This window comes from Cucumis melo, chromosome 1 (genome assembly GCF_025177605.1).
Source record: "Cucumis melo cultivar AY chromosome 1, USDA_Cmelo_AY_1.0, whole genome shotgun sequence".
Classification (NCBI taxonomy): domain Eukaryota; kingdom Viridiplantae; phylum Streptophyta; class Magnoliopsida; order Cucurbitales; family Cucurbitaceae; genus Cucumis; species Cucumis melo.
Window position 1 is genome coordinate 25,859,617 of NC_066857.1, and position 22,771 is coordinate 25,882,387.

Here is a 22,771-nt window from a genome sequence, read left to right on the forward strand (position 1 = left end):
TTTTATATACATATATATATATATATATATATATATATATATATATATATATATGTATGTATGTATAATTCAGTATATTTTCAAACTATAGTTTTGCAGAAATGAAATATTCGATAACATGTTCAGCTAGTGACTATTGAACTTGCATCACATCAACTTTTTTTTTTCCTTTTGCAAAAGCACTCAGTGATATCGATAGCCACCAAATTCAGGAGAATTTAGAACAAATCTTATTAGATAGAGAAGATTTTATCACAATGTATGCACAAAATAAATCTTCAATTGTTTTTGTATATGCAACTAAATTTTTAGTAAAAAGAAAGTTGACTGGTTTTGTCGATCAATTAACTCTATCGTATGAACTTCACAAGTTCAACAACAAACTTCAAACTATACGATAAGCTCCAAATCCAAATAACAAATAAATTCTTTCGGTTAGTCACAAATAATACTCTTTAGAAATTTCTTAAGGAGATTCACTCACATTTCAAAGTGATTATGATCCATGGCATTATTTTCCCTTTTTTTCTTTTTCAATCTTAATGGAAAGAGGCCAACGCTCCAAGATACAAATAGTTCAATAAAAGCCAAGAGAAAGATTTCTAGTTGATTGCATTTTTATTTTTTCTTCTTTCTTTTCTGGGTGAGGGGCCAAGAAACATTAATAGATTACATATACAGGGCTCAAAGTATTTAGATAATAATATGTAGTTGATATATTACCAATCGACGCCCAAATCTCTGGAGAAGAAGAGCTTTTCAACATACTGAATCACAGGAGCAGAAGCAGCCACATAATCTTGCATCAGAATTCTGGCTGAGGCTTCATCTTCATTGAGCTTGCTTAGTAATTGAGCCTTTGTAGGAAGAGCATACATCCCTGCCCCAACAGCTTTTCTGATAGCCCACCCATGGTGAGGAGCAAATACCTGTGCATATGCTTTTGAAGCTGGATCTCTCAACGAATTGCCTCTGCCATTATCAGGAACTATTGTTCAACATGTTTGCGACCAAATTAAATCAGAGGATGATTTTTTTTCTTTTTTTCGTAAAAAAACCATTTTATTCATAAATGAAATAAGGAGAAAACCCCAAACATGTGATTAAAACAAAGACCTCCAATTGGAGTTTTAAAAAGATATACTATAATTATCAAAAGGGTGCAAAAGAAGAAAAGGTCTAGGAAAAGAGGTCGTTGCATTCCCCAAAGATTCCAAAAAAAAAAAAATCATAAGGATGGTAGATGTGGAAATATTACATTGTAATTACTAATCATGTTTTTATAGATATGATTGTGATTTGTGAATGATGAAACCATCATGGGTTGGCCTAGTGAAAAATGGAGAAGATGAACTTGATTTTTCTTTGTTTGAAGAAAATAACAAACTACCAATGAGAAACAAAAGTGAAAGAATACACAGGCATACAAAAATTAAACCCACAAAAAAAGGGACTCCATTTACAAAAAAAGATTCCAACCATGAAATAACACAATGATTATAAAGTCTTTGAAATCAAAGCCCAAAGGAAAACATGAAAACGAACAAAGGACCAAAGCTCCCTAGGATCCCTTTCCACTCACCTAAACACTATTGTTCTGCTCACCCCACAAATCGATAAAACCATACACCATAACAAGCCAATGCAACTAGCCTTCTCCTCATAAAGCAGATTGAGGAGGAACTCCTTGATCATAGCACTGACATCTTTATGATGAACACTCATCATATACGAAATGCTTGGAAGAAAGAATCCCAGACACCACTCACGAAGACACAATGCCAAAGAATATGGTCCAGATCTTGCTCTACCTTTTAACAAAGAATACAACAAAAAGTCCAATAAGCAAAGACAACTCCCTGACAAGCTTGTCCAACGTGTTACCACAACCCTGAAGAACCTGCGAAGTAAAGAACGGACCTTTCTAAGGACCTTAATCCTCCAAAGCACCAAAAAGATCGACTCAACTAAGGGAAGGATCAATCAAATAATGAAAGAAAGACTTGAACGAGAACACTTCCAAAGGATTAGGGCTCCAAAATTTGACATCCCTTCCCAATATAAAGGGGTGACCTTCGTATAAAAAAAGAAAAGCAGCCACATCCATTGTTTTCCTATTGAAAAGAGAACAACAAAACCCAACTTGTTTTCCTATCGAAAAGAGAACAACGAAACCCAACTAAAAGGGAATAAGAGATCCTAGACAAAGCTAAAAATTGACAACAAAGTGATTCTTGAGAGACGATAAGTTATCCAATTGAAGAAACATATCACCGAAGGCCCCTACCCCACTCAATGATCTTCCCAAAAGTAACTATCTCTCTCCTCCCCTACCAGACGATGAACCAAGTGAACCAAAGGAGGTATTTCAAAATATTCGTCCAAAAATTCTGGTAAGTACCTTTAATCCTTTTAGACAACCATTCAAAAAGATGGGGGGCCACGTTTGCTTGCAACGACCTTGATAGAGGAATAAGTGGTTATTGGTTCAATCCATGGTTGCCACCTATCTAGGATTTAATACACTATGAGTTTCCTTGACATCCAAATGTTGTAGGGTTAAGCAAATAGCCCAATGAGATTAGTTGAGGTGCACATAAGTTGACTCAAACATTCATAAATATCAAAAAAGACAAAAAAGGAATTATGAATGATAGCTTTACTATAGCTTCAAATGGGAAACAGATTATCTTGATTCAAGCTATATTTCTTTGAGCCCAATCTAGAGCAAGAAAGATTTAACAGTTGTTGCTTATGCATATAGAAAGTAAAGGAAGACCCAGAAACAAACAGTTCGTCCAATTAGACTAACTACAATATAATAAAAAGTATAACAAGGCAATCCAAAAACTAGTGGATGATTCCCCTGTAACAATGTGAAAGAAATTGATCAACGTGCCTTCCCCTGCTTACTTCAAGCTAAAATTCACCAAGAACATGTGTTAATTATGATATTGAAAGAGAGACAACTACAGTAAAAGGTAACAAATGAAAGCGGTTGTTATGCATACTCTGTAACTAGAATTTGCTCGAAGAGTACTCTGACCATGTCAAGCCCACGTTTTACTCTCAAGAGATTTCTCGAGTGGCTACCAGCTTTCCTGACACAGTCAGATTCAATATCTTTGTCCAGCAACGCTTGTAGAGATACAATTGACTTAGATGATTCTACGAGATCATTAACCTATTGATAGTTTAGTCCATAAGTAATCAAACCCAAACATGAAGCAACAAAATGGTAAAGAACGTGCAACTTTTTTCTTCTTTTACTTTTCCCTTTTTTTTTTATGAGAAGAGTAAATTGCATGAGATATTTAGACAAACTGAATAATGTGATGTGCATACCAACCTTCTGTGTTCCAAGCTACTTACACTAAAAGAATAAAAGTAGAATTCAAGAGCAAAATGTCCTTTTTTTTTTTAAGAAAATACGTTCAATCACGTTTCGATAAGCTAGTGCAACACATAAAATTTTGTAGATTTGATATAAAGTTTTCAAATTTCCAGGTATCTGGCGGAATTCAAAAACATATTGTATTGAACCAAGAAAAAACATATGCTAGGCCAACACATTAAAAGTTTGTAGGTTTCGCAGAAAGTTTCCAAATTTCCATGCATTCTTCTATATTATGAAATCAAAAAGACAGAATTGAAATTGTTAATCATTTGCAGGTGCAAAACCACAAAGATAATAGAGTAAAAGAAAAAAAGAATTAGAAGAAGATGGACATTTCGCAGCATTAGCAGTGACATAACTGATACACGTCAGATTCTACCAACATGACTCATAAAAATTCAAATAAGATTTCTGTACGTGTATAAGTTAACTTGTAAGGGTCTATTTATCATGCATAACATTGCGACTATAAACAAATGTTCACTATCTAACTATCTGACACAATGTAAATCTCATAATTTCAAAGCCATTTCATTGTTTAAAAAATTGAAAAAGAAAGCAGAAAGAAGAACCAAACTTTATTATTTTTAAATAAATTTGATTCATCAAGTGTTGCTTGGGTATATAAAGCAGAAGATTCCAATGTTGCAACTTTTAATGAATTTTTTTGAACTGACGAGCAGAAGATTCCAATTCATCAGGAAGACAGGAATTGCCTCAACAAACACAAATTCAATCTGAAGAAATTGTGTATATTCATTAGCTCATTATCACATAGCATAGTGTTAAGTAATCTTCTTCGCATGTAGTATATAATTCGAAACATAAAACTAGGACTCCACTTCATTTTCCTGTTTATAGGTTTCACCAAACAAAGTAAGAATGGAAAAGTCCCCCAAAACAATATCCAACAATATCAAACATGATATTCCTAAAAATTTTGGCCAGTTCCAAATGTGACTCGATCTCCAACAGGCCTAAAAGTTCTAGAACCAATTTTACACCAATTCATCTCCCATAGTTCCTCATGACCAAACAGCAGCTACAACATCGATAATTAAGATAGAAACTAATACAAATACCTTAGCAACATAGTCCATTTCTGCAAATTTGAATGCTATGCCCAAGCAACCAAAAAGAGGCGAAATGAAGGAGCAGGCTCGAGAAAACGGCGCAACCTCGACCGTCGTATTTTCAGCATTTACAGTGGCTGCAAGGGCTTTGAAGGACTCAGATATATTTCGCAGCGGCTTTACGACAAGGTCCCCCATCAGAAAGACCTAGGTGCCCGTCTGTCACTCCGGGCAGTTTGCCTGCATCATCTTCCAAAGTTAAAAGACAAATTTTCATTTCCAAAGCCAAAGCTTTTTGAACCATGAGAACTAAAGCAATCTGAGAATCGAAACCAACAAACATTTACAAATCAACTTTACATAACCAGTAACCGCACTAAAACCCCATAAAAAGTTTCTCGATCAGAAAGTAATTTGCCCTAGAAAAACCTCATTCTGACAATCAAAGCCAAAAACCCATTGTGAATCTAAAATTTAATATCGAAATACCCTTACCTCTGAAAATCGTAACCAACGCCTAGTCGTACTTTGAAAATTGAAACCGACGCCGCAGCCCTCCTCTGAAACCTACGACTCACAACGCCGCAAATATAACTAATGCTGAGAGTTGTGAATAAGTACGTAATTAGGAAACAAATGAAGTTTTACCTGTTTTTTTCCCTTCGTTTCTTTGCAGCGTGTCTCTAGTAGCTGGTTGCGGCAATGAAATATGGTGAGATGAAGCAGCCAAAGGGTCTTTTGTGAAGAAGAAGAAAAATGTTGGGATTTAAGCTGTTATTTTAAGATTCGTGAGCATTCCTTTAGATAAAAAGTGAGAAGAAAAATTATTCTTCAGCATTCTTCTATTTTTAGTGGAACCTGTCTCTAGAGAGTGGACATAGCAGCCACATATTCGATGAAGCAATATAAACTGTCATATACTTCCCGTCATCTATTCTGTAAAGCGTTCAAAAGAGGGATTTTGAAAACAATTTGGAAAACAGAAGTTGATTGGACCTCAAATCTGATTCCTATGAGTTGGTTGGTTTAATTTGGATTGCTATAGTGTTGATTCGTATTGGACTTATTTTTTTTATTGGAAATTTGCTAAAAGTAAGACAAATTCCAAAGGTGTTTTGGAATAGCTTAAAAAAATTGCATCAGATTATTGAAAAAATTTAGAAAAAAACAATATGTAACATATTTTTGCATATTACAAATATGATAAGTAATTAATAATATCAGACGGCTATTGGAGGCTTATCAAATGTTATCCGTTCTTAAATTTGCTACTTTTGCAATTTAGAAAATGTAATGACATGGACCCTATTATCATAAAATTATTATTTTTGATGGCGTCTTAAAAAAAGACAAAATGTTGGAAAATTTCATAAAATAATGTAAAAATAAAAAACTTTTCTATGACGGACTAGTTCTAAAAACTTTATTGTCATTTGCCTTTTTGCTATGTGAAATACCATATTTGTCCCCAATTTTAAAATCTCTTCTCAACCTAACTCTCTTCTTATTCAATAATTCTTTTCGTCGCTAATGCAACACCAAAATTCTCACTGTAAGGCCCAGATTCGGAATAGAAGAGTCCTGTTGAGGAAAGAGTTTTGATTAAATGGATCATTTTGAATAAGTATAAAGAAGAGATGTTTTTCGGAGAAGTATGCGTTTTGAGATAAGGCGACGCGATGAGAAAACTTGCGTCCAAGTGACAATGCAAAAGAAGTAGGCGTTTTGATGCCAGAAGAGTTTGGCATTTTGGTATAATGCGTTAAGAAAGTAGTGGTGAGGATTTAGCATTTCAAGAAAATGTCTAATCTTGAGTTGCCAGCTAGTTACGTACATGTTAAATTTAAGCTTAATGCATGGCCTATGAGTTATAAGCTGACACGTGTAAAATGATAAGTAGGAGGTGGCAAGCTAAGAGAGGCTCAAGGATGACTAATCATATTAAAGGATTAGTATAAATAATGTGAGGCCCAAATCCAAAAAAAAGAGTCCTGTTGAAAATGAGCCTTGAAGAAAGGAATGATTATTCTAAAGAAAGCTTTAAATTTTGAAAAATGTTGCATTTCAAGGAAAGGCGACACAGGGAAATGTACTTTGTTTAAAAGTTGTAGCTATGAAGCAGACATTTTGTTAAAGAGTTAGGTGTTCTACATAGAAACATGAGGTGAAGTCTAGCAAGAAGGAGTGAGTGTTTGTTGTCAGTCGTGAAGAGAAGGCAAGTGAGGAAGAGTTGAGCATTAAAAGAAGATAAGCTTAGTATTTTAAGAGAAGTGTTTAAACATGAGTTGATCGTTGGTGACGTGTCAAGATTTAGTTGATTGCATGGCCCGACGAGCAGTAAGTCAACATGTGTAAAGTTTTAAGTAGGAACTGACAGGCAAAAAGCAAAGAACCGGTTAAAAGAATTAGTATAAATAAGATTGAAATGATTAAAGGAAGTGTTGTTATTTTGAGAAGTTTCTAAGGAAGTGATAAGTGCTAAGCTTTTGTTGTGGAAGCTAGACGAAAAAAGGAGTGAAGCTAGGCGTTTTGAGAGAAGGGAAGCAAGTGTTTCATGAGTGACCATCATGCATAAAATAAATGTTTTGTGAATAATCTTCTTCAAGAAAAGATGTATTTGAAAGTATTCTTTCCAAGTCTGTAGTTATGCATAACAAGTTCTGTATATCTATATATTGTTGTTTATTGTTGATGTTGTTATTTGAAAAGAGAACTATTAATTTCTATTTGATGATTGTGATGCTTGTGTGCGAGTAAATCGTTAGTCTTATTTCTATCAAGTAAGCAAATATTATGTGATGCGCACATAATGTGTAAAGGCATCATGTGGACGACCTGTGCAACGAGAAATAAATCAGAAAAATTTTCAGTTGCTGTGGTGGAGTAAACATCACAGTAGTTTAAACGCAAATTGTTGGCGAGAGTGAATTTCAATAGTCTTAGCATAGGAAACAATTCATGTTCTTGGTGGAAAGGAATAAGAAGCTAACGTGTAATATATATGATTTATAAAGAAATGAGGTGTGGTGAGCCTGTGTTTATGAATGAAAAGTGATTTATATGATTGTATTGTATTCTCCAAAAGGTATTTCAAAAATCTCACCCACCAAGTCTTCAACTTATGTTTTAAGTTCTCTCTTCCTCATATGTTCAAGCATTAAACCATCTATATTTAGTTATTTTGAAGTTATTATATTTGAAAAAGGGTTGCATCACAGTTTTGAGGGAGTTAAGTCCTTGTATTAAGAAGCTAAGTGATCAGGCTAAGTGAGTAAAGTGGAGAAAGTTGGACTCAACGTTCTACAATTTTGTATCATAGTTAATGTACTTGAGGATTTATGTTGTATGAATATAGAACATATGGTTTAAATTTAATAAAAGTGAAGTTGTGTTGTTGTTTTATCTCCCTGCATTGTATTGTGCTCATCGCCTAGAGCTTAAGAGCTTAAGTGTTGAAGACTAGGTGACAAAGCCAAAAAATCAGTAAACTTAAGTTTATGGCTTTTTTTCCACTGTGTTGTATTGTAAAAGTCTCTTGAAGTCAGATTTGGATCTTTGCGTTCAGTCTGGTTTAAGAAGTTGTTCTGCTTACTAGGCATTCAACGTCTCATCTCGCGAGGAGACGTGCGTTGAGTGTATGGGCGACACGCCCCACTTGGTCACATGAAGTGGAATTTAGGGTAGGGTGTGACAAATAAGATTGAAAAGATCAAAGTAGGAAGTGTTATTTTGAGAATTTCCTAAGTATTGAGCTACTAAAGGAAGTGTTAGGCGAAAAGAAGGAGTTGAAATTAGGTGTACTAAAAGAAAGGGAACTAGGTATTTTATAAGTGATTTTCTAAAGGAAAGAAATGTTTTGAAAGCATTCTTTCTGAGTCTTGTGTTGTATTTATGTTTAACACATATGATATTGTTGTTGATGTTGATGTTCTTATTTGAAAAGAAAGTTCTAAACTAAAGTTTCTATGTGATGATCGTGATGCTTGCATGCAAGTAAACCATTAGTCTTATCCTACCAATGAGTTAACTATTATGTATACATAATGAGTAAGGGCGTTTGAGTCAACAGCCTAAACAACGAGAAATGAACCAAGGAAATTCTCCAAATGATGCTGTTGAAAGGAATCCCAAGTCTAAGCATTGGATGCTAGTGAAGTGAATCTCGAGTCTATGTGGCTTGATGCTGGTGAAATGAATTCCAAGTCTATGTGTGGGAATGATTCATGTTCTTGGTAGAAAGGAATAAAATATAGGCTAATGTGTGATTTATATGTTTTATGAAGTGAGGCATTGAGAGCCATGTTTATGAAAGTTAAAATGAATTTATTGATTGTGTTATATAATCCCCAAAAAGAATTTATAAAAACTCAATCACTAAGTATTTAACTTATGGTTTAAGTTTCCCTTCCACAGGTACCAAGGCGTTAAGGTCAAGTAAAAAAGGGTAAGGCAAGCTATTACACATGAGGCGAGCAAGCTAGGTGTTAGAAACTGTGCTAGGCGTGGAGGCCTAAAGTTTATGTTTTAACCAAGTTGTAAAGAAAGCATATTTATTGTATTATAAAACGCATGTTGTTAAGTTAATAAAAAGAAGTTATTGTTATATTCTGATGCGTTATTTTTATCAAAGTTAAGTTGAACTAAGTATTAAAGCTAAGTTTCAAGTAGAGTTGAGATTAGTTGTGAAAGTAATTCCACTTACTAGGCGTTCGACGTGCTATCTCACAGGGAGATACGCGTTAAGTGTCTAGGCGGCATGTCTCCACTAGGTCGGGTAAAGTGACATTTGGGGCAGGGCGTGACAACTCACCAAGCATTGAATTGAAGGTCACTCCCACTTATTCACTTTCAGTCAATGACACTTAATTACATGATTTCCTACTAATAGTGTTCTTTTTCCTTAGATGGCTCTCAACCCACCCTTAGGAGGCGGTAGCACTCCCGAAACATGAAGTTTAAGAGATACGTTCAAAAAAATAGGAAGATTCCAATCTCCATTGCACCAGGAGCGGAGAAGCGAATCTCTCCACATGCTGTTCAATTCAGCAACACCATCGGTGTTTCTATAAGAGATAGATTTCCAGTCTGCTACCTTAAGTGGGCTAATATTCTGTCGGAGTATATCGAAGTTGTCAAGGGCTCTCTACAGGTAAGTTTATTAATTACTTTACATCTAAATTAAACGTACATATATAAAAACCTAATCAGTATGTTCTTTCCTTTGTAGCACTATTTCATGCTTGATTTCATAGATCATGCACTTAATAGATTTGTTGAGCATTGTTGACATCTTTCAAAGAGTTTAGAGGAGACTGCCACAAACATTTTCAGAAGTATAGCGACCTTAAGCAAGCACATGCCAACCCACCTTATAGATTGGTGAATCGTTTGGAAGATTGGCAATTCCTCTGCTATCATTATTTTAAGTCAAAAATTTCAGGTGATTTACATCTTCTAATGTTAGTTCACGTTACTTCATTTTTGTCGTTTTCATGTATCATTTTGATTATTTGCATGTAGGAGCAATCAAGGACCAATAAGACTGCTAGAGAGAAACAACCTTACAATCATAGTAGCAGGTCAAAGTCGTTCCTACAACAACATGAGCTCAGTGAAGAATGAGGTTAACTAGTGGAATGTGTGAAGCTATTTAAAGAAACGTACGCCAATAAGAGTGGTCTGTTCATTTCACAAGAAGTCGAGGATGCGCATGTAAGGTTATGGTTTATTGTGGTTTATTTTCTAGTTTATTTGTGAGCGCATGACCTAACTATTAGTGTACATAATTTCCATTGTCTGCACCCACCCCAGGAGGTTCTCAATCACTCTCTAGGGATGAGATATGTTAAACCGTTATAGGTAGACAATCGGGCTACTCAAAAGGTCTTGGTTGGGGCCTCAAGTTCAAGTCATAGAAGAGTGGTAGCAGTTCGTCGAGTTCGTATTCTAAAAAATGCACTCTAGAAAGGTTATGGAACTAAGAAATAACCTTGAGTGCTTGCAATCTCGGATTGAAAAACAAACAAATAAGATTTAAGAACAAATCAGCAAGATTGAAGAACAAAGAAATGTGCTTAAAGAAGCAAAACGAATGATTAAAGAACAAAGAAGAACGTCATAGATGCATGCCTAAAAAAGGGAAGAAATGAAGAAGATGACTGAGGAAATGACACGGACACATAGAGGATCTTGAACTTACAGTATGTATTTTCGATATTTTTAGTTATTTTTTATTAAAGATAGAAAAATTTATTTCAAATGATTGGTTCTGTCTATCCTGTAGTTATTGTAGTCTTAAGTTTAACTTAGCTTCTGAGTTCTAATGATTAGTTTTATCTATCCTACAATTATGGTAGCCTTTAGTTAAACTTAGTTTTTAAATTATAATGATCTTTTTTTGTTATCCTACAGTTATGATAGTCTTTAGTTTAAACTTAGTTTTAGTGAAAGTTGCGAGATTGAGTAGTTATGAGGTATAGTTGCTCTTGGAGTGAGTTTGAGGGAGGGAGGAGGCGTAAACGTTTATGTCACATTTCTACATAAAAAGAGTAAATATTGAGAGGTTTGGTTGTTTTGGGTATTAAGATCAGGGAGTGAGTTTGTGGGGATGGGAGGCCGAGGTGGGTTAAATGCTACTTTCAAGGTTTCAATGCAGTTGTTACGTTGGGTGGCACACCAAAGTGAGTTTATGAGAGGTCGGTGTTGGAATTTAGTGTTCTAAAACTCGTAGTTTATAGTTTAAAATTATGTTCTATTCAATAAAGTGGTTATTGAGCACTTATTAGTGAAAATAGAATACTATAATCTTGAATCCAATAAACTAAGATCTCTAGACTATCTAGTGTAGACTTGAACTTTATGTAGAGACATAAACGTGAGTCAAGTTTGAGTATATAGTCCAAACGGTCTATAGTGAATGAATAAGGTTGGGCGTCTTATTCTGGGGACACTATGATGTGACCCGCTTTGTAGTTAGTACAAATAATGTGAGAAATGGAAGTTGGGGCATTTTATGTCAAGAGTTTACATAAGATTGGAACCTTGAAATAGTCACTTTTAAGTTGTAACACCGTTGACTATTTAAAACTGACTATTTTGATTATGATGACCAAGGTAACTTAATCTTAATCTTGAGCTAACTATGAACTTTTGTTCACACAAAATTATCTTTAGATCTGCATAGGTGAGGGCAGCTTAACAGCGCTGGCTCTATAAGGCTCTCATTTCAGGGGTAAGACCGGGTGGATGGCTATGGATATAGGGTGCAAGATGGAATTCACTCCTACATGCTTTAAGGTTAGTAGATAGGTTATTCCTTAAAGACTAAATCCAAGTCTTGAACAAGGGGTCTCACCCTCTCATTGGCTCGAGAGGGATTTATAGGTTGGACCTTAAACCAATTGTTCAATAGTGAATCAATGAGACTTAAGAAACAAGATGTAGTCTCGGGGGTAAAACGATATTTTAACCCAGCCGAGGTTACGAACAACCTGTGAAAGATTAACTTACTGATCATAGTTATATCAGATGGACAGAAATGTTTAGAATTTATATGTCCTAAAACTCGTAGTTTGTAGTTTAAATTAATTATATTCAATTCAATAGACTTGTTATTAAGGACTTATTAGTGAAAATAGAATACTATAATCTTGAATTCAATAAACTAAGGTCCTGAGGCTATCTAGTATAGACTTGAACTTTATGTAAAGACATAAATGTGGATAAGTTTGAGTTTATAGCCCAAATGGTCTATAGTGTATGGATAATGTTGGACGTCTTATTCTAGAGACACTATGGATGCAGCCCGCTATGTAATTAGTATAAACGAAAAGATCCTAAATCCTTCATGTAGAGACATGGGAGTAAGGGCATTCTATGTAAAGAGTTTACATAAGACTAGAACCATAATCATTTTATAACACCGTTGACTATATAAAACTGACTAACGATTATGTTGACTTAGGTAACTTAATCTTAATCCTAAGCTAACTATCAACTTTTGTTCACATGGAATTATCATTTGATCTACATAGGTGAGGGCTGCTCAACGGTGCTAGCCCAATAACCCTCTAATTTCGGGGGTAAGATGGGTGGATGGCTAGGGAATAATTCGAATTGTTGAATTAGATAGAGAGAGAGAAACCGACAAGTATATGCGATATAGTCGTCGATTATCAATTTTAGAAAGAGATTTATGTTAAAATATGATTTAAATATTAAAAATATGAATACGGATTCATATTCGAAAGCTCGAAAGTGGTGAAAATGGTCAAAGTTGTAAAAAGTCAAAATGTTGACTTTTGACTTTGAAAAGTCAAACTTTGAACAACTTTATATTCAAATGTCATTTGAATTTTGGAGAAGTGAATGTAGGTTCATGCTCGGAAGGTTGGAATTAGTCAAAACGGATAAATTGATAAAAAGTCAAAATGTTGACTTTTGACTTGAAAAGTTAAAGTTAAAATGGTCAACTGACCATTTTTCTTCTCGACTAAAGTTAGTGGAAAAATCCAACATTTTGTTGGATAATCCCACTAACTCTTAGTGGGCTAAGTGGAAGCTCATGGTGATGACACCAAGCTCATTAAGAGAAATTGGAATAGTGATTAATTTTATTAATTGTAAGTGAAAAGTGAGGTGTTGAATTTGGGTGAACTAACTAATTACATGCAATAGTTGCATGTAATAAGGTTATTTAAAGACATTTTTTCAAATATTGAAAAACTTTTGGATTTTTGGTAATTTTTATTTTTACAAAATTTTTCCAAAGTAATTTTTCCCGTCGAAAATCTCAAACCAAATTCTCACCTCCACTTTTCATCTCTCTCATTTTCTTTCACTAATCGGGTTACACAACCCGATTCTAAGTTAGAAGAATAGCGGGTCAATGCTAGTGATGGTCCTAGGTTCGTGTTCGTGAGGAGACTTCGAGATTTCGGGAAGCTACAATGGTATGAATTCTTTAAACCCTAATTTCATTTAATTAGGGCAATTTTATGCATGTTAATTTTTAAAATAGTTTAGATACAATTAGAGTAGAATTTTGATCTTTATTTCTGATGCATTTGTATGCTTTCCATTAAGCAATATATCTATAGTGAGGCGAGTGCAACTATGGGACTTTAGTAGAATGACCCATTAGTTAATGAATGTTGATTAGCTCAGTCTAAAAGGGTTTAACCAGTTAATCTCGAACCGTTGGAGCCCATGATCTATAGTTCCATTACGTTCCCCTACTAGCTCATACGGAATTAACTTAGAACATGTTTGAATAATTCAAATTATTCAAATTAGGCAAATAGAGAGAAACCGACAAGTATATATGGGAGAAACCGACCAGTATATGTGATATAGTCGTTGGTTATAGATTTGAGAAAGAGCATTATGTTTAAATGTGATTTAAATATTAAAAATATGAATATGGATTCATATTCAGAAGCTTGGAATTGATGGAAATGGTCAAAGTTTTAAAAAGTCAAAATATTGACTTTTGACTTTGAAAAGTCAAACTTTAACCAGATTTATATTCAAATTTGATTTGAATTTTAGAAAAATAAATGCAGATTCATGCTCGAGAGGTCAAAATTAGTCAAGATGAACAAAATGGTAAAAAGTCAATGATGAAAAAACAAAGCCCTAGAGACATGCAACAACGAAATTTAAAGGATCATGTTTTACTCTATATGTATCTAAACGATTTAGAAGTTAACATGCATCTACTATGCGATAGACTTAAACGAAAAGCCAAAAAGGTAAACGATGTTCTTACCTTTGTATTTCTAAACTTCTTCTTTAATCCAATGCTTCTTTGCCTGAATATCACGAACAAGGACAACCACCAAGTTGACCTACTATGCTCAAGACCAAGAACGGAGTTGTGGGACTCGGTTTTGTGAAGTGAAAATATTGAGAGAAAAACTCATCCATTTTTAGAGATGGGGAGTGTATCGTTTAGGTGTTTTTATTCAGAGAAAAACTCATCCATTTTCTCATTCGGTAATGAGAAGTTTTATATGAAATTTACATGCAAATTGCATGTAAATTATTTCATATCTGATCAACACCTAATCAATTCATTAACTCTTTAATGAAATTAGTAGCCTTTAATTCATAATCAGCTGCCACATCGTCCACTAACATTTAGAAATTAAGAAATTAGTCAAAAGGGTATTTTGGTCATTTGACCAACTTAAGTCAAAGTCAAACTTTGACTTTTCTTAGTCAAAAGTCAACTTTTTGACTTTTTGCTAATTTTCCTGTCTTGACTAATTCTAACCCTCCAAGTATGAATCCGTATTCATTTCTCTAAAATTCAAATCATATTTGAATATAAATACGGTCAAAGTTCAAAATCAACATGTTGACTTTTGACTGTTTTCTAAACTTTTCAAGCTTTTAAATATGAATCTATATTCATATTTATTTAAATCATATTTAAACACAAAACTTAAAGTTTATTTCTACCGACTTATATCTTATATATTTATCGGTTTTTCTCTTTTATCTTTATTCGAACAATTCGAATTACTTCAACATACTTGTTCTTAGTTGAATCCATATGAGCTAGTAGAGGAACCTAATTGACCTATAGATCATGGGCTCCAATGATTCGAGATTAACTAGCTAAACTATTTTAGACCAAGCTTAATCAACATTCGTTAACTAAAAAGTCATTCCACTAAAGACTCTTAGTTGCACTCTCCTCACTATAGATATATTTCTGTCCACTTGATATAACCATAATGGGTAAGTCGATCCTTCACAGGTTGTTCGTAATCTTGGCTGGGTCAAAATACTGTTTTACCCCCGAGATTACATCTTGCTCCTTAAGAACCACTAATCCACTATTGAACAATTGGTTTAAGGTCCAACCTATAAACCAGAATCATTCTCGGGCCAATGAGAAGGTGGGACCCCTTGTTCAAGACTTGGATTCAGTCCTTAAGGGAACAACCTATCTACTATCCCAGAAGTGGGTAGGAGTGAATTCCATATATGTCCCTAGCTATCCCAGAAGTGGGTAGGAGTCTGGCACCCTATATCTCTAGCTATTCACCCGATCTTACCCCTGAAATTGGAGGCTTATTGGGTCAGCGATGTTGAGATGCCCTCACCTATGCAGATCTAAGGATACTACCGAATGAACAGAAGTTCATAGTTAGCTCAGAATTAAGATGAAGTTACCTAGGTCATCATAATTGAAATAGTTAGTTTATAGTTTACGGTGTTATAACTAAAAGTGACTACTTCGTGGTTCCAGTCTTATGCAAACCATTTATGAAGTTACCTGTTCAGATAGTAAAATAGCCTTGGGACCTAAATTTATTGGTTTTTAGATTATAGCATTCAATAATAAATTTTATTGAATCAAACAAAAAAGTACGAGTTTTAGGACACAAATTCCAACAGTCAAAATGTTGACTTTTGACTTGAAAAGTCAAAGTTTGACTTTAACTAGAATGGTCAAATGACCATTTTACCCCTTGACTAAAGTTAGTGGAATAATAGAAGCTCATGGTGATGACACCAAGCCCACTAAGAGAAATTGGAATGGTGATTAATTCTATTAATTGTTAGTGAAATAATAGGTGTTGAGTTTTTATAAACAAGTTACATGCATTTTTTCATGTAATTTGCTTATAAATAGACCCTTTTTCAAATTTAAAAAAAAACTTTTTAGCTATTTTTTATATTTTGACTTATTAAAAAAAACTCTCTTCGAAATATCTCAACCTTAAATTTCCATATATCTCTTTTCTTATTTCTTCACTTAACAGGTCCCACAACCCGATTCTAAGTCTAGAGAATAGTGGTTCAACATTACTGGTGGTCCTCGGTTCAACTTTGTGAGGAGATATCGAGGAATCAGAAGGCTTCAAAGGTAAGTTTTTCATTAACCCTAATTTCGTTTTAATTAGGATAGTTTGCATGTTAATTTCTAAATATGTTTAGATGCAATTATAGTCAGATTTGATCCATAATTCCACTGGCATGTATTGCTTTCCATTAGTTGAGTACTAGTTTGATCATGGAGTGATTTCGAGGGTGGGGCCCTAAACATCACTTTTAAGGTTTTAATGTAATTGTTACGTTGGGTGGCACACCGAAGTGAGTTTACGTGTAAGGACTCAAGGTTTAGCGATTCTATTGTTACATTTCTATGTAGAAAGAGTTGTTGAGAGGTTGGGTTGTTTTGGGTACTTTGATCATTGTGTGAGTTTGAGGGGGTGAGGGTTAAACGTTACTTTGAAAGTTTACATTTTAGTTGTTACGTAAGGTGGCACTCCGAAGTGAGTTTATGAGAGGTTCAACGTACTTAGAGGTTGCACTTTGATCATGGAGTGGGTTTGAGGGGGGTGGGGAGGCTTAAACGATACTTTGAAGGTTTAAATGATTGTTACATTTGGTGGTATGCCGAAGTGAGTTTATGTGTAAGTTGAGTCTCTATTATCAGTTGCATTATAGAAAAAGTGGATGTTGAAAGATTGGGTACTAAAGTGTTGTAGTTTGATTATTGTTTGTTCCAAGTTGAAAGAGTGGAAGTTTGATTAGGGGTTGTACTTTGATTATTGTTTGTTCCTAAGTTTTGGTTTTTGGCATATCCATGCATTTTGGTTTCTTTGGAGTTTGAATAATGTAATTTACTTTAATGTCATTGTAGGTGTGGACTTGTTCGAAGATGACGTTTGGGGCGATGAGAGATGATATTTCTTTTTTCTCTTTTCTATGTAATTCTTTCAAACAAAACAATATACTTGTTCGAATAGTAAGACGTTTTCTTTGTTCGAATTATGTTCTAATTTTATAAATGACAATTTGGTATTTGTATTTATTAACTTTGTGTGTGTTCTGTTTGAAAACTTTTTCTCAGGTCTGCTTCAATATGTGCTTACTTAAGCATGCGAAATTAAAGCTCATTTCAAGTTCATTTCTAGGACCAAAATGGTGAAAGATCATGGATAAATTTAAAACAAAATCTAATTTAAATCATTCATCCCATCAAAACAATATGTTTTTAGGGTTTAAAGTTTAAACTAAAACTTTTAAAATTTAGAAGGCGTCGTAGAGATGTAGTTGGTCGTAGAAAGGATGAGAATCTGAGATTGTTTAGGGTCATCGTGAATCAAAGAATCGGAGAATGTGATGGTTTAGGGCCATCGTGAATCGAAGAATTGGAGAATCAAATGGTCGTCGATCGTGAGGGAGAATCGGAGGGAGACTGAGAGTTTGAGAGGGAACTTGAGATTCGAGAATAGAAGGGAGAATCGAGAGGGAGACTCAGACTAGCCTAATTAGTGATTACAAACTTTATTTTTATTAAATAATAAAAAATATATAATATAACATATGTATACATATATATACATACAGATATACAGATATACACATATATATACGCATATCTACATATCTACATATCTACACGTGCACGCACACGCACGCACGCACGCACGCACGCACGCACACACACACATATTATTAATTTGAGTTGGGTTGGGTTGGGTTGGACTTAACCGAACTTTAATTTTCAACCCCAACCCAACCCAACAATACCAAAATTTTCAACTCAACCCAACCTAACCTCTATGATATGGGTTAGGTATAGTCCAAGTTGTCGAGTTATTCAAGTTAACCTTACACACCTATCGTCTACAATATTCAAGAGCAAATCTGGAAATTATGAAAACATTGTACTAGCTTCATGGACTTTTTTTTTTTTTTGTTAGACGGGTGTATTTTTGTGTTTTGTTACAATTTTTTAAAATTATCTTTTATTAATTTTATATTAATCTTAATTCTTTCTCTTTTAAAATAGTTTTAAGGTCAATGTTTGATATTAAAATTTGCATAGGCAATAAAGTACCATCATCATTCTAATAACATTATAAAGGCTATTTTTAAGTATAGTTTTATTAGGATCAAGTTTAACGAAAATTCAAATATTGGTTAAGATCGACCTAAAAAATGTTCATTTGTACTTGTATTATTCGAATTATTAATAATTATACCATGCATAATATGGTTTTGTGTACCAAGCCCAACATATAATCTCCAGAGGTTGAGATTGATTATCTATTCTTTACTATAGTCTATAATCAATATATAACAGGAACTCCATAGATTGAACCCCACATCATTAGCTTTGAGAATAATTATTTATCAGTCTATAATCTATATATTAAAAATATTTGTTCTTACTATTTTTGAGGATTTTGGAAGAATTTATTGTATTTTTTGGAGTATTTTGATAGTATAATTGATATTTCTTATCTATGGGTTTTATTTTTGATTTATTAATTATTATAAAGTACATTTTTTGTTATTGATTGACAACAAAAATGTTTGATTGTGCAATTCCAGACTTGAGATCGATGTATAATAAGTGTCATATAATTGTATCTTAATCTCTAAGAAGCAGTAGGTTAGATAGACTATGGTTGACAACACATAGCATTGTTCTATTAACAACTTTTAGGGAAAACCATATTAAATTTATCATATTAGGCTTTTCCTTTTAGAAATTTATCCTATATAATGATCTCTAAAGCGTAATATATGTTGTTATTTAACTTGATTAGATTGTTTCTCATCTAATTAAATTGGCTAATTAGATATTTGGAACCGGAACCACTGGTTAGCTTTTCTAATTAATTGGGTTAGGCATGGGTAAGAAGCTAAGAATCATACATGATAATTTGATTATCAAAATTGCATTGGGCAATTCCATTCCTCCAAACTAAAATTTTTCCTTTGATTGCACATCTATTCTTTATTTTTTATTTTTTATTTTTTATTTTTTATTTTTTATTTTTGCACTTTCACTTAAACCTCAACCCACACCGACCCTCCTCCCCAACCACTATTTATCACTTTAACTAAATAATTAACTTTGAAAAACTAATATTCATGCTTTTTTGCATATCAACTCGGTCTTGTCACCGTGTACTACTTAGTAGTATAGGTATAATATTATTCAGTATAGTATTGATCGATATAGTATTAGTTTTATTTGATTGGCCATTTATAGATGACATTAAAACGAATCCACTAAAATTATGAAAATGAGCTTATTTGCAAAAATATAATTGGTTTTAATTTAATTAAATATATTTTATGTCTAAAAACTTAAAAAAATAACAACCACATAGTAATAATATGTCAATCAAATTAAGATTGATTGCATTTTGGTAGAATAGTTGATGGACTTGTTAGTCTTATTTATTTGTTACAAGATAGATATATGGTTTGAGATTTGGAATTCATCGCAAACACTTTAATTTTCTCTTATTGTCATTCAATTACTATCTTATTTCTATGTAGTTGCCATATGAGTTTTTATAAGATACTAAGTACTCCATGATTTCTATCTAATTGTCACGTGATTGTTATCTTATTCATATTTGATTGTATTAGATATTAAGTATTTTGTAATTTTCATTTAATTGTCATGTGATTGCTATATTCTTGTTATATGATGGACATGTGATTTTCAATAGATATTTAGTACTTTTGATTATTATGGTATTGCTATTTGATTAATTTCCTTATTGTTATATGACCCTCTATAGATATTCAATTCTTTGGGATTGTTATGTGATTTTCATTAGATATTAAATACTTTGTGATTTCTATTTAATTGTTGTGTGATTGTAAGATATATGATTAACATGTGTGATTGCTATATGATTATTTTCTTATTAATACATTATCATTTGATTGATATCTGATTCTTATCTTAACAAAAAGAAATCAATTGAAGTCAGGTGAAGTTAAGGAAACAAATAAATAATGTACATACGATCTATATCAAATAACAATAAAACAATAATCAAATTAACAACTACTAAATAGATAGCAATTGGATAAGAATCAATATCTAATGTCAATTAGACATGTCAACAAATAAAAGCTCAGCAAATGACAATTAGAAGAGAATCGAACAATATAAATTATCATGACGGAAAAGACAACCAATAGTAATCAAATGGTTATCTCATAATTGAAATTGAAAAGAAAAAATAGAAGGTAATCACAGAAAATAATAAAATTAAAAAAAAAATAGAATCATAGCAACTAAATTTCATGGCAAGTTCACAAATCAATAAAGATATTTTAGAACTTTTAGTTTCAATTCCTGTTGGACATCAAGTTTGGCTATTTATGGAAAAAGAAAAGAAAATCAGAGATGTCCACCAGAAGCCTAATTTAAAATTTTTAATCTAAAAAACTCCACTGTTCTGTTATATTTCTCAAAGTTCAGTACAGAATACATTACAAGATTTAGAAAGAAAAAAACAAGAAAACCCAAAAATGTCTTTTCATAAAATAGTAGGATAAAATAAAATCTCCCAATTATGCATAAATGTCTTTTCTAGTTTAAAAAGATATCACATATATCACAATATCAACCCCTCCAACTTTAAATAATTTTAGGGCCCGTTTGGGGTTAGAGTTAGTACTGTGGGCTTAGGTTAACCCAATCCTAACCTCCATTTGGGCCCAAGATTAAGGAAACCTAGTTTCCTTAATCCCGATTTTACCCTCAAAATCTCCCCCTCAATCCACCGATTTCATCCTCCATTTGCGTCTTTAACTCGTGTTAACCCTACACTCAATTTGTCTTCATCCTCTTCGATTTCTCCTTCTTTCGTTTTGTGTTCTCTCCCTCATCATATCCATTTGTATTTTCGGTTCTGCCCTTCGATTACTCCTTCTTTGCTTCTGTGTTGTCTCCTCATCTCCTCCATTACCATTTTCGGTTCTCCCCTTCGATTCCTCCTTCTTTCGTTCTGTGTTGTCTCCCTCATTTCCTTCATTACTTTTTCGGTTCTCAAATGTGTTTCATAAACCCTTATCTGCCCATTTTTCCCCGATTCCCTGTTCAAACCATCGCCATTTATTTCCCACATCTGCCAATTTTCGTAACACCCTAACCTGCATTTTCTGTATATTTTGTTCCTTCATTCGTCTGTTGCGTTTTGCCAATGAACCCCCATTTCGTGACGTCGAATCTCTATCAACATCTCTTGTATCCGTCTCTCTCAATCCATAAAGGTTTTCTCGTGTTTGTTGAAGTCGGTCCTTCAATGGCGTTGGCTCCAAACACGATTTCCTTTTCGGATCCAAGGTTTTGCCTCCAAACACATTTTGTTGAAGGTGACCCTCTAATTTTCTCCTTGCCGCTCGACGTTCCATTGTTGCGGTTGGGTGTTTCGCTTGTCGTTTCGTAATTTCCTTCACTGATAAGACAGACACTTCACAACTGTTGTCTGCCAATGGTTGTCGATCGAACTTGGTAAGGAGGTATTGCACTCTTTTGAATCCAATTTTTTTAATCGATGATGAGTTCCCATTCTATTGAATACAAACTGATTTCGTTTTGGAATATATGTATCTGTTTGCATTCCGTTTTCTGTTATAATAATTTACTTATATTATTGCCATGATTTCCCATTGTTTGTGTTGATGTCTAAATTTTTATTTCCATATATGTATCTATCTCTATTTGTCCATTCTGTTGTGTACTTTATTTTGGCCTTCCATTATGTCTTCTTGGTTTAATCTGTTTTGTTCATAAATGTATGTGGGCAATGGCTTCTATGTTTCCTTATATTCACCCAACCCTTAATTTCCTATCAATTATGTTGCCTGATTTAGGATTCACAAAATATGTTTCAAGTGCATTACACACTTTTCTTGCATCACTGATATTTTGGGTTACGCGTGTTCTGTTTATTCGTCTATCTTTTTTGTATTTTTTCCATTCGCTTTTGATGTTTCTACAACTATGAAATTTCATTCATTATGTTGAATGGGTTTCAAAACTCTGAGGCTACGAATTCAAAAAGAAATCCATTTTCTTATGCTTTCCATGTTGATTATTAATGTCTTTACTCATTCAATGTTGATTTCGGGTCCTACTTGTCGTCATAGAAGGTATGTATACCTAATATTCTTTATTTTTTTTCCTTTTATATCGTGTCTTATGTAGAAATGTTAACAAGGTTGTTTATCTTATGCAGGACATTGTCGTTTACAAGTATACTCTTCTAAGAGGTACTATTGTAATGGTCATTTGTAGGCTTTCTTTTGTTTAGTTTCATATATTATCGTCACATACAGTAATGTTTGTAATTTCTTTTCTATTGTTATAAATTTCTTTCATTTATTTATTTATTTTTTTGGGTTTTGTATAAATTTATTACGAACATTTTGTTAAACAATATTTGGTTTATAAGGTGTATGCATTGTTTACTTTAAAACTCTTCTTTATGTAGTTTTTACATATGCAAGATGAATA

At 33.3% G+C, this 22,771-nt stretch overlaps 1 protein-coding gene across 4 annotated transcripts; it reads right to left on the minus strand.

Moving 5' to 3' along the window:
• Positions 1–435: 435 nt before the first annotated feature.
• Positions 436–5,449, minus strand: LOC103497566 (accelerated cell death 11). 4 transcript variants are annotated; one of them, XM_008459802.3, is made up of 5 exons: positions 5,119–5,449; positions 4,966–5,037; positions 4,480–4,710; positions 3,012–3,184; positions 436–972 (listed from the first exon to the last, which is right to left on the minus strand). In XM_008459802.3, exons 3-5 carry the CDS (start codon positions 4,666–4,668, stop codon positions 720–722), a joined length of 615 nt encoding a protein of 204 aa, XP_008458024.1. In that variant the 5' UTR covers positions 4,669–4,710; positions 4,966–5,037; positions 5,119–5,449; the 3' UTR covers positions 436–719. The 4 variants fall into 4 exon arrangements, with proteins under 4 accessions (XP_008458024.1, XP_008458025.1, XP_050935890.1 ...); XM_008459803.3 differs by having other exon boundaries at positions 4,480–4,719; positions 5,119–5,351; XM_051079933.1 differs by lacking the exon at positions 436–972 and adding an exon at positions 1,433–1,900 and having other exon boundaries at positions 4,480–4,719; positions 5,119–5,375.
• Between the last annotated feature and the right edge of the window lie 17,322 nt (positions 5,450–22,771).

Coding starts and splice junctions, on each gene's coding strand:
- LOC103497566 (XM_051079933.1), bottom strand. CDS start 4,668: ATGGGGGACCTTGTCGTAAAGCCGCTGCGAAATATATCTGAGTCCTTC. Junction 3,185..4,479: donor AAATGGACTATGTTGCTAAG/GTATTTGTATTA, acceptor AACTATCAATAG/GTTAATGATCTCGTAGAATC. Junction 1,901..3,011: donor GAGCAAATTCTAGTTACAGA/GTATGCATAACA, acceptor TTTACTTCGCAG/GTTCTTCAGGGTTGTGGTAA.